Below are 13,184 nucleotides of genomic sequence, written 5' to 3'. Positions count from 1 at the left end.
TTAGGATGGTGCTATTTAGTATCCACACACCTATTTTTACTTCTAACACACTCCTTTCAATTTTCAGCTGTCGATTCGGAAGAATTGAAGAAGATCAATGGACAAAAGTTAATAAGGTTGTGTGTGAATAGTACTACCCTACTATTATCAAGGATAAGAGGAAAATTCGAAACTATTATCTTTTTGTTTGTGATGATTTGAGTATCAACTACATAGCTGCTAATCCGGTGTTTCATGCTCGAATGAAGCCCATTGAGCTTGATAATCATTTTGTTCATGTAAAGTTAGGCACTCACAAAGTTTAGTTCATTCCTTCGATTGATCAACTAGCGGATATTCTCACCAAAGACATTTCCAAGCCACACTTCATTTTTTTGTTCCAAACGGTGGTTGTTAGTATAAGGGCTAGGTTTTGTAAATCTCTGTGGGCTTAGGACTACTTGTACTCCAAGTCAATTGACTACTATATATTTGTACTATTGTGAATCAATGAAATAAAAAAAGGGAAGTGTTATTGGCACTCCAAAAATCTCATTCTACACTCACAAATGTATTTTTCTTTCTAAATATAGAAAGTTTGGAGTGTAGAATGAGAAATTTGGAATGTCAATAACAATTCCCAAAAAAAATTATAATTCTACACAAAGATTCGAACCTAACCCAGAACGCATGAATGGAAACCCACAACCTATCTACTATGATAGTGATTGTTCACACTTGACTATTTTTAGTAGGAGTTCTTAAATCACATTTGGGGATTTTCAAGAATACAAACCTCACACTCGAATTGAATTATCTGTTTAGATGAATAAGTTGAGAAACAATATCAATTTACCTAAATAGTTATATTTCTCCTTCTAATGTCGGAAAAGGCCCCTATTGATCATAACTTTGATAAGCTTCCGAGTATGTCAATTTTTACCTATCCCTAAAGAATTAGGGTACACAAAACAAAAGAAAACACAATCCCAGACATGAGCGGGTGAAAGAGTAGCCTGTCTCCAGGTCCGTGAGAAAAGTCCACAATCCTATCTTAGTGCTGACACGAGAAATAGTGCAGTTTTCAAGTAAATGTTACAGAAAGAGGGTCTATAAATTGAAGAGCCACATTCACGGAACAACGTCAAGTTTAAGTGGACAGATTTTTAGAATTTAGTCCCAATAAAGTATACGGATTTTGTTGAACCAACAAGTAATTCTAGGGAAACTTTTATGCTCACTAACTTGGCACACAAGCATTGTACAAATTTCAACCATATGAGGTTTTATAATCGTGGAAAATGATTCATACTCGTCAGGATGCATAATCGCATAGTCATATATCCGTCGAAAATTAACTTGTGTGTTACTTTGCCTCCTACCAACAAAGTTTGCTAAAACTGTTTACATGACATAATTGTTGGAGAACAATTTAGAAACAATAAATAACAGAAATACAGAATCGAAATACTTATACTTTATTATTCAAAAATACTTGTAATACAGAATGCAATTACACAATAAATACAAACAATTAAAATGATACGAACTTGAATGAATTGAAGGTAGAGGCTAGCGAAAACGCTATGTCCTTCGAGCAGTATTTCCGTCCCACTCGTGTGCTTGTGGTTCTACAACGTCTGCTCGACCAGGATACAACTACCTAATTCTACAACCCGCACTGGATTATAGAACTCTAGCGAATTGCTTTGTGTGTTTACTCTCTGGAAATTTTGTACAGAAGACAAGGGGGAAGAAAAATATGATTTTTGATGGAACTGAGGACTCCAGTTATATAGGCTCTTTCATACCTCTTCATACACCTTTTGGATGTATCTGAAGTTATACAACTCTTTCCAAAGAGATACACCTCTTTCCAAAGAGTTGTGTCTATTAATCAAAACATTTTTAATTAATTTAATTAAAAACTTAATTCGAAATTAAAACTAATTGATTAGATTAATTTTAATTTCTTGGCCCCAAGTGCCCCAAGGCCCAAGGCCCTTTATAGTATAATCATCAAGCCTAATCCACACAATCATAAGGCCCAAGCCTTCAATCAATTTCCAAATGATCCAAGTTCTAATTACTAAGAAAAAGGAATAAGCCTATATAAAAACTAGTGAAAAAATACTGTTGACCAATGTGAGACAAGATAGTGTCAAACTCCTACAACAATTAGGAAATTTAAATCCAACTTTAGCTCAAAACTCAAATATGAGTTTTAAATCTTACGTGCATTGGAGATATTTTACCTGCTATTTAAAAATGCTTGTGGAGGAGAGATTATTCAGTGTGTTCAGAACACAAAGTAGTAGCTACTTGTTATTATATAAATCGTGAATTTTTTTTAAGTGTGCCTCCAATTATATAATTATATGTTGTGTGCAATTCTTACACTGAACACACTTATAAAGATATAAACTCAGCCTTGGAAAGGGTCAAGATTCTTTGGAATAAACAACGACAATAATTGGACGGGAATGAAAAGTTCGATTTTTATTACAAAACTTAAAATGCATTTTTGGAAGCCTAAATGGCCTCAAATAGCTAACATCCCTTTTTTATCACTGCAAAGTAGTGTGTTTGAAATAGGACGTTGTTTTCTTTTTGGAAAGGTATAGTAAGCCCAAATTGGAACTCGGGCACCAAATTTGGAAATTCTCGTTGTATTCCTTTGTCTTTCTTTACTTCATTTCATCTTCAATTCATTTGGCCATTTGTTCTATATCAAGAGACAGGAATGGGATGTAACCAAAGTAACGACAACAAACAAAAACCAGAGCACATCCAATCCACTTTGATTAGAAAGAAAATAGAACAAACAAGTTGAGTTACCACTGGCTAGTGTTATGAGTTGTGTGGGTGTATTTATCAAATATAGCTAAAAATTAATCCTTAATTTCAAAAATATCACTTTTTATAAAATCTTTCAAATATATCCAAAATTCCACCTAAATAGACACAAATACCCTCAAATTTAACAATCAAATAAATTAAAGGCTTTTTAGCCAAAATGATTCGTGACATTGACATAACTCCATAATCTGGTCCTAAATAATTAATGATAATCAATAGTAGTGTTCTTAAATTTGTCTATCGTGAATCATTTTATTCTTTCTTTGAATTTGTCCATCGTGATCATTTTATTTTTTTCGTGAAAATTCTGTCAATTGCTCTATTAGTGTGATGATGTGGCACCACGTGGGTCTCACAAATACAATCATATAACCACATGTGGATTAACTTTAAAAACTATTTTTATATTTATAACTAAAAATGATATTAGTAAGAAAAAAGGCGTTGAAGGCATGATTGAAATTCTGCTGCTCCTACTTGCGGTAACCGCGGCGGCACTCAATGTCGGTGATGAAGGGGTCGAAGGGGATAGGGTTATGGTGGTGGAGTGTGGAAGTGAAGGGAAAATTGGACTCGAGCTTGAGGCGACAGTAGCTTAAAAACCTTTAATTTATTTAATTGTTAAATTTGAGGGTATTTGTGTCTATTTAAATGAAATTTTGGATGTATTTGAAAGTTTTTATAAAAAGTGACATTTTTGAAATTAAGAGTTAATTTTTGGCGATATTTGATAAACACTCGTTGTGTGGACCAAAAAAGTGATATCTTCTCCGACTTTTTAACAGAATAATTTTTGGCTATAGTAAAAAGTGACATTTTTTACTATTAGGATGGTGATATTTAGTTAGTATCACACACCTATTTTTACCTCTAACACACTCCTCTCAATTTTCGGTCGTCGATTCGGAAGAATTGAAGAAGATCAATGGACAAAAGTTAATAAGGTTGTGTGTGAATAGCACTACCCTACTATTATCAAGGATAAGGGGAAAATTCGAAACTATTATCTTTTTGTATTGTGATGATTTGAGTATCACCTACATGGCTGCTAATCTGGTGTTTCATGCTCGAACGTAGCCCATTGAGCTTGATAATCATTTTGTTCATGTAAAGTTGGGCACTCACAAAGTTCACTTCATTCCTTCGATTGATCAACTAGCGGATGTTCTCACCAAAGACCTTTCCAAGCCACACTTTCACTTTTTCGTTCCAAACTTGTCACTTCACGACCGCCAAGTTTGGCGGTAGCTGTTAGTGTAATGGGCTAGGTTTTGGAAATCCTAGTGGGCTTAGGACTACTTGTACTCCAAGTCAAGTGACTATTATATATTTGTACTATTGTGAATCAATGAAATAAAAAAAAAAAAATCTAATTCTACACATAGATTTAAATCCAGAACATATGGATGGAAACCCACAACCTATCTAATATGATAGTGATTGTTCATAATGTACTATTTTAAGTAGGAGGTTTTCTTAAATCACATTTGGGGATTTTCAAGAATAAAAACCTCACACTCAAATTAAATTATCTGTTTAGGTGGATAAGTTGAGAAGCAATATCAATTTACCTAAATAGTTATATTTCTCCTTCTAGTGTCGGAAGAGGCCCCAAATTCGAGTCTCTTTACTTCCTTTGAAATTTTGTTCAACTAAATTAGGCTTTGATCATAAATTTGACAAGCTTCCGAGTATGCCAATTTTTACCTATCCCTAAAGAATTAGGGAACACAAAACAAAACAAAACACAATCCCAACCTGTCTCCAGGTCCGTGAGAAAACCAGGAGGATCCTCGCCGGATTCTTCAATCACATATGTTCATCTTACATCGTACAGTCAGAAATCATTCTAAATTTTTATATTTAAAATTGAATATGAACAGTACCTAACAAAAACTGGTTGCACAATGTACAATAAACGGATGTGATTGAAGGATCTCCGGAATTCTCACAAAAAGAATCTGACGAGGATCGTCACTCGTGAGAAAAGTCCACAATCCAATCTTAGTGCTGACTGTATTCCATATCACACGAGAAATGGTGCAGTTTTCAAGTAAATGTTACAGAAAGAGGGTCTATAAATTAAAGAGCCACATTCACGGAACAAGAAGAAGTTTAAGCGGACAGATTTTTTGAATTTGGTCCCAATAAAGTATACAGATTTTATTGAACCAACAAGTAATTCTAGGGAAACTTTTATGCTCACTAACTTGGCACACAAGCATTGTACAAATTTCAATCATATGAGGTTTTATAACCGCAGATAATTATTCATGCTCGTCAAGATGCATAATCGCATGGTTGTATATCCGTCGAAAATCAAGTTGTGTGTTACTTTGCCTTCTACCGACAGAGTCCGCTAAAACTGTTTACATGACACAATTAGGAAATTTATATCCAACATTAGCTCAAAACTCAAATATGAGTTTTAAATCTTAGATATTTTACCTGCTATTTAAAAATGCTTGTAGAGGAGAGATTATTCAATGTGTTCAGAATACAAAGTAGTAGCTACTTCTTATTATATAAATCATGAATTTTTTTAAGTGTGCCTCCAATTATATAATTATACGTCTTGTACAACTCTTACACTAAGCACATTGAAAAATCTCTCCTCATAAAAAGCAGAGTAACTCAGTAATTAAAGTGAGCCTACAGTAATCACTTAGTACCACGGTCTAGTAATATTTGTCTTCACTTGTGAGTGAAAAGACTTATATTTGTGCTCGCCAAAAACGAACTTAAATCATATTATTAGTAATTTATTGTGAGTAATAATATCTTTTATTAAAAAAAAAAAAAAAAAAAATCTTTTATTAAAAAAGAATTGAGCGTGTAGTGGCCCACTGGGACTATGCCATATAGGCCTAGACTATAGTAATATGCCCTCCCTACCCTACGTTTACTCCTTTTTACGAAAAAAAGCTTTTAACAGCTACCTCTATCGCTGGTCTTCCACCCGGCCCAATCCAACAAAAGACACTGATTGCTGCTGCAAAACTGCAGGGTGAACGTGACTCCGACTCCGCCTCGTGATTATTTCTCGAGTCCCGACGGTAAAATTGTTGTTGCCCACCAGTTTTTGTACGTATTTCTCGAGTCCGACTGGCTGTCGACCACCCCTACTAGTCGGCCTCATTGTGATATTATTAAGTCCATGTCATGAACAAAATAAAATCGTTCCCCACTTCAATGCCAAATTGCATAACACACAACACCAAATTCTTCCGACGAGATTCATAGCACCCAATGCCACCAACCCTTGGAATTTGCCCAAATAATAGGCCTACAATTATTAAAAATGAAAATTAATGAAAAATGCTTGAAAACTTTGAATTTTAACGAAAAAGACAAAATAAAGGGTAAAGTGAATGAAACAATTGACGATTCTTCATGAGAATACTACTACAGTTACCATACTCAATTTTTTATTCGACACACAAGGATAGGTATTTAGGTTTTCAAGTTAAATAAGTTTTTCTATAGATTATCTAATAATAATGATAAAAAAAAAATGATCAGTTCGGATCATAATGTTCGTTGTACAGTGAAATAATATCAAGTCGTCATTAAAAAAAGGACGGCTCGAGCCAGGAATTATTTTATATCATTTGAATATTGTATTGTGTTAAATACTTCTACATTTCTTATTATTTTAATTTTATGAGATACCTGCTCACTTAACCAATATCCTAATTCTAGAAGTCAGCTAAACTAAGACGGGATCCCGTAGTTTAAATAATGGTGGCTGCCAGCTCCAAAAGTCATAACAAATCACAACAAAACTATGATATTCTTCTTCATCGCCGAATATCATTAATCCTCCCAACCAAACAAAGCCAAACACCAGTCCATAGGCGCATTACAGCTATCATCCACATTAATTAACAATTCGTGTGTTCATCACGCTACTTATTACGATTGGATAAGTTTTAAATTTTAAGATTGTATTTATTCACTACACAAATCTCGAAATTTAAATTTATCTAATAGTGATAAATAAGGTGGTGAGAGCAAAAATATAGTTTGATAGTTTCAGTTTTTAAAAACTTAAAACCTGAAAACAAAAAAGTAAACTCAATGCCAACTTTTAAAAACTCAAGTAGTAAACAAGATTTCAGTTAAAAAAAAAAAACTGAAAACGAAATGGATATCAAACAGACTTTGAATTTAATTTGTATTGAATCGGACTGAGCACATAGTTAGCAACAAAGTTAGGAAGATATCTCACATTGGATTTGTCTCACATAAATAACGAGTGTCATATATGCTATTTGATTGAGCAATGAGTATGGCCCTACGTATGTTTAAATTTTGGTTTTTATAAATTTGAACTAGATTAGAACTCACACAATATGTGTGTAAATATGAGAAATTTAAAAAGGGTAAGGAAATTTAATAAATTGGTTAACATGGAAGGAAGAAAGGGCATGTTTACAAATTTGAAACTAGAGTAAGCAAGAATCAAAGTCATGCATTTCCGTCAAGCTATTTACTAACCGTCAAGACTCGGAATGAAACATGTTATATACTACTTTCCACATTTTGGTTGACAAAAGAGTTTTGTTTTTGTTTTTTGTTTTTTTTTGACAAGAATGTAATCAATAGATTCGTAAAAAGTATTCGATAGATATCAAGTTACTAACACAATGCCACATAATGGATTCGCCACCAAACCGTTTTATCATCAAATGACATTACATTATTAAATTGAGATGACATTACATTATTACAAGTGAGATGATATGTTTGATGAATACATTTTATGTAAGTGACTCTTTGGATGACTTAGAAAAACCTAATCACCAGAACAATTCGCCACTTGCATGCACGGCCATCCCTTGCCCAAATCTTCAACACCTCCCTCCAACCTTTTCAATTCCATACATAATTGAGTATCCATAAACTCAATCATTTAATTACTGCTTTATACTAAACTACAAACACAGAAAAGTAACTAACATAAAATTAATTAATGCGTTTTAGCTGCCAACAATTAGATCACAAAGCGAATCCAACACCCCAACCATTTCATTAATCCAAGACTAAACTAACATCAAATTTTTTTTTTTTTCGAAGTCAGTAACTACAATATCTTCAAATAAAAAAAAACAAAAATTGCAGCCAAATCAAACCCTCCATTTAAAAAACTAAAAGGAAAAATTAAACACAAGCCACACGATTAAAACCAAAGCGTGCCCTGTCTACCTCTCTCACTATATACACCTACACATTCTCTCTCATCAGTCCGTTTGTTAGTAGTACTAATAAAAATCAAATCTTCCACCAAACCCCACTCCCTCCAAAATTACAAGAAAAGGTCCAAAACCCCATAAAACGACGACGTGGCCCTATCCGAGTCAGCCGACCAGATCCGACTGCTGACACAGCTCCTTCCTCAGCCGCTGCGAGAAAAGCCTGCAAGCGTCCATGCTCAGATCAACGGCTGCGGCCAACGCCACGAAAGCCGCTGCGTCCTCCGTGCAGTTCACGTGCTGCACGCTCACCTCCACCGCAGGTTTGCTGCACCTCCCTTCACCCTCCACCTTAGCCGACATCACGAACCCTCTGTACATGCTGTAAGGCCACAACCCGTACCCGAAGTCCCCGCTCCCCCTCGGGCTACACCCCGGAGAATTTGGGCCGAGTCGGTTACTGGACCCTGACCCGAGATCCAGGACGAATTTGCCGCCCTTGTTTAAGCTGATTGTGGACTCGGCCAACACAATGCCGGCGCCGCTGGTGTCGGGGATGAGTTCAAATCGGTATCCCAGGCCGTCAGCGCCACCTCGTTCGCGCCAGGCCTCGAGACGGCCCCAGGGCTTCCAGGTGTTGTCGCCGGGCCGGAGAATGAGCCAGGAGCCAGGGTTGGAGCGGCTGACGCGGTCCGACCCGGGCGAGGCCACAAAGGGCGTGACCATCGAGGCTGCAGCGACGGGCGACCCGGAGAGGTCGTGGACCGTTATGGACCAGCCCTTTCGTTCCTTCCCAGGTCGCTCTCGCTCGCTCCCGAACGAGCTCAGCCAGCTTCGAGAGCTGCCTTGTTCCGACTGTAAAGACCTGAAAACAGGGGCAAAATGGGAATACAAAAATTAATTTGTGATTTGAGCCATTGGCATTCAAAACGCAACGAATCATGAATCAAACAATTCGAATCTGTTAGAACCCTATCTCTTGAAAATTTAGAAGATTAGAGGGGCAAAATGGGAATAAAAAGACTAAACAAACGTTTGCTTGGATTAAAAATTGAGCTTAGAAGCTACGTAAAGAGATTTAACGATATCTGAGTCCGCTTGAAGGATTTAATTCAGACGAACATGGAACAAAACGTCGTCGTAACGCAAACAGAAAATCACACTGAAACCCTAAATTGGAAAAAAAGGGAATTATACCTGGATCTCTGAGTGCGGTCGGCGGAGGCTCGGAAGCTGAACTTGCAGGTGAAGACTGGCTGCCGGATGTTGCCTCGGATCTGAAACACTTGCGGGCTGCACTCAGGTTCGCCGTCGAACTGGAAAACAAATCTCGGGTCGGGTTCGGCCTTCACATTCAAATGGAACTGGGTCTGGGCCGCCGACCCACCCTTGTTGGGGCCTTTCCCCACGGAGACCCATCCGTTCTGGAAAACGCTGGGCTTGGACTCCGTTCCCGCCAGATCCAACGGCACGGAGACCCGGCCCAAAAGCCTCCCGGAGTTGACGCCGCAAGTGGTGCCCCTTCGGCCGGTGTATATGGAGATTTTGAGGCAGAGCCTGGATGCGAAGATGGACTTGGAGGTGAGGCGGTCCAGATCGGACTTGCTGAGGTGGAAGGTGGCGGCGGTGGCGGGGTTGTCGAGGGTTTGGGTGTCGGGAGGGAGGCAGGGGACGACGGCGTTTTGAGGGGGGAGGTTGAGGATGTTGAGCTTGATCTTGCAGAAGCATGGGGAGGAGGAAGGGTGAACGACGGAGCGAGCGGGCTTGGAGGCGACGGGGATCTTGAGAGCGAGATTGCCCACCGTGACCCGCACAAATGGGCATGGATCCATTTTCACCAGCAAAATAAAATCAAAGAGGAAATGCTAATGCGCCCGTGCCTCTCTCCCTTTCTCAGTTGAGTCTTAGGGCAAATGGTGTTGCTCCTGCCATTGATTTCTGATTTGGATTTGGATTTGGAGTTTTCTAAATTGGAAAGTGCAAAGGGCATCGTATTTTTTGATTTATTTATTTTGGGGTTGGGAGACAGCTGGGTACAGCCTGGTATCACTGCCAGCTCGGACCCAAGGTGACGCCATTTTCAGGACCGTGGATGAATAGCAACAGTGGGACCCCACCTATCCAGACTCCTGAGTCTGACCCACTCTCTCCCTCGCCCCTCTCCAACCCAACTCACGCTGGTCCACTCCACTCACTGCACTCAATCTTTAATTTCAATTTTCACATTTCTCCATGATAATAAGGGTTTTTTTAGCCAACATCATCTCAGCGAATGGTATTACTTTTTACTTTTATTTTTAAGATTTGATAACGATAGAAGTGATTTCACATTCCGGCCTAAGCTCCATTATATTCTGAGCTCGATTCTACAGTAGCACGATATTATCTGCTTTGGACTTCGACCACGCTCTCACAGTTTTGTTTCTGAGAATTCAGACGAGAACTTCCCAGTGGATCACCCATCATATGAATGCTCTCGCACGCTTCGAAGTTAATGAGCTCCCAAAAAACCTCGTGCTAGGTAGAGATAGGAATATACATATAAAGCTTACATGATTTACTTTCTTAAATGATGTGGGATGTTATAAGTGATCTTTGAATTTTTTTCATCATTAATAATTTAAGTTATTCTATAAAAAATCTTTATTAAATAAAAAATAAAATGACAAGAGTACTCAATTTTTATCAAATGATAGTAGAGAAACACAAAAAACATTATATCGGTTTCAAATTTTAATGATCAAAGACCAAAAGCAAGACTTACGACAATCCTATCGCCGTGTTAACCAAAAGGTCTAATGATTATTAAATTTCTCCAGCTATGGAGTGGAGGGAATCTCCGGCTCTCTATGTCAAAGTGTGTAACCCGCTCTCAATCCAAGTGCTGCTTCTTCCTCCCCCACCCACACGTGGAATCCCTGTGCCACCCGATGATAGCCAGGCAACCACGTGTGTCCAACTCATTAGTTAGGCATGAACGCAATTGCTGTTATTTATTTTTATTTGATTTATTTATTGTTGCTTTACTACCAAACTCTGTTGAATCACAGGCGATGATTCCCTCTAGTGCCACGTGTTTTTCGGCTGCCTGTGATTCACAGGCATGATTCATTTATGTGACACCGGTGCATTGTAACCCTGCTGGCGATTCTAATGATACGTTGTCTTGTTAAATTAAAACTTATGTATGAAATTTTATTAAGGTTGCGTTATTTATGTATGAAATTTTTTATTTTTATATGTCTTTTTCAAATTTGCAACTTCCATTTTAAATGCTGTTATGCTCAATATTTAAGGAGAAGTAAAATATCCATCTTCATTGAAGAATGTAAATTTACACTTTTGTTTCTTACATCTTCAGTATGCATCTTTCTAAAATGCACATTTCGAAAATGCACAAATTTTTAGTACGCTATGAGCCTATGACTCAACTGGATAATATTTTAAGCCAAAATAACCACACCACAACACCATCGAGGCGTTATATCGAATAGTTGAAGGGCCTTGCAGACATCTAAATTCAACTTCAAACATCCATACTTAAAAATCGTAATTTTACTCCAACTTTTTTCCCCTTGAAAAAATCATACAAAATCAAGGACATAAAAATCAAGAAATCACGTTAACTAGAATCAAGTTAGAAATTTTAGAAGGGATGGGCTGATATTTTATTACCAAAAAGTAGATAAAAATAGTACACTCTAATAGCATTGAATTGATCTTTACTAACCACCACGGTGTAACGACCTGTCCCGGATATTACGTAACAGGAGGGCAAATTCATAATTTCACTATAGGTGGGATACTTTATTTTAAATTGTGGTTTTTGATTGGTCATGTTTGGTGTGCTAGTGGGGCCCACCCTTACTTTTTGGTCCCCGACACTCTTGCTCTTTCTCTCTCTTCTTCCTTCATGTGTAGCACTCACCCTTATCTCCTTCTCTTCTCTTCCCCGAGCACCACAAACTCCCCCGGCTTTCCGGTGATGGTCGTGATCTTTGCAGGCAGTTCTCAGCCCTCTCTGACCACCTATGCTATTTGGGCGAGGTAGGCTCAACTCCCTCGTCTTTTCATCTTCATTTTGGTATAATTTAAGAGTAAAATGGTGGAAGATCGAGCTCGATCAGAGCTTGGGAACGTATTCCAGCTAAACCAGCCCATAAACCAACGACTAGACTTGCGATGGGGACCGGGTCGACCCAACCCGAAAACAACACCGGATCCAAAGCCCAAAGCCATTAGCCCAAAGCTCAAACCAGGCCTTTGGGCCATGAAACTAGGCCAAACTTTAGGCCCATACCTAAATAACCCAAGCTCAAAACCCAGAACTGTATCGGCCCAAACCCAGGTTCCAAGGCAGCGTGTAAGCGCGCGTGGCCACCTGTCTTGGCCTCCGCGTGGAGCACACGCGCCTCCATTGGAGGTACTGTGGTTCGCCGTTGTCCATGGTGGCATCGACGACTTTTCAGGCCACCGAAATCGGCGCGTGGTGGTGCGTGCGGCGGCGCGTGAAGGTACCCGAGGTCTCCATTTATGTTTTTCGACGTCTTGAATCCATTTACAACGTCCATTTTCTAAAATTCAATCGTCATGGTAGAGTTTTATTAATTGGACCCTTTATGTGCTTAGGTGGGTTTGTTAGTGACGTTTCTATCCACCCTTATTTACATGGCTCTTCGCCAACGGTGTAAGGTGAGTGGACCCTTTCCAAAATGTATATTTTATTAGTAGAAATGCATACATGAAAAGCATGATTTAATGGCTACGTTTTATGAAACGTTTATGAGTAAATTGGATTTACACTTTATAATATATTATGCTTTATCGATTTTACGCTCTTTGTGGTATATATGATTGATGACTGTATACCTACTTACGAACATGGTTTTACTATATGATGTTTTAGTTACTAAGCTCCAATTTAAGATATATATATATATATATATATTCATACAATCTGCCTACGGGCGAATGATACTTCTATATATGCCTTTGGGTGGGTGTTGTGGGAGCCTACGGGTGATTGATACTTAAATGCCTTCGCATGGGTGTTGTAGGAACCTACGGGCGATTGATATTTATATATGGCTTCGGACGGGTGCTATAGGAGACTACGGGCGAATGAAGACCTTTGTTCTAAATGAAGTGTTC

At 38.2% G+C, this 13,184-nt stretch overlaps 1 protein-coding gene across 1 annotated transcript; it reads right to left on the bottom strand.

The window, feature by feature from the left end:
• Positions 1-7,672: 7,672 nt before the first annotated feature.
• On the bottom strand, positions 7,673-10,012 carry LOC137738789 (uncharacterized). The gene is made up of 2 exons (XM_068478266.1): positions 9,231-10,012; positions 7,673-8,898 (listed from the first exon to the last, which is right to left on the bottom strand). Exons 1-2 carry the CDS (start codon positions 9,863-9,865, stop codon positions 8,199-8,201), a joined length of 1,335 nt encoding a protein of 444 aa, XP_068334367.1. The 5' UTR covers positions 9,866-10,012; the 3' UTR covers positions 7,673-8,198.
• Positions 10,013-13,184: the final 3,172 nt, after the last annotated feature.

Source organism: Pyrus communis, chromosome 1 (genome assembly GCF_963583255.1).
Source record: "Pyrus communis chromosome 1, drPyrComm1.1, whole genome shotgun sequence".
In the NCBI taxonomy this organism is placed as follows: domain Eukaryota; kingdom Viridiplantae; phylum Streptophyta; class Magnoliopsida; order Rosales; family Rosaceae; genus Pyrus; species Pyrus communis.
This window is presented reverse-complemented; position numbering and strand designations above follow the sequence as displayed.

Bases quoted from the DNA above. Each gene is read 5' to 3' on its own strand.
- LOC137738789 (XM_068478266.1), bottom strand. From the start codon at position 9,865: ATGGATCCATGCCCATTTGTGCGGGTCACGGTGGGCAATCTCGCTCTC. The intron at 8,899-9,230 runs GTATAATTCCCT...CCCTGTTTTCAG, and splicing joins GACCGCACTCAGAGATCCAG to GTCTTTACAGTCGGAACAAG.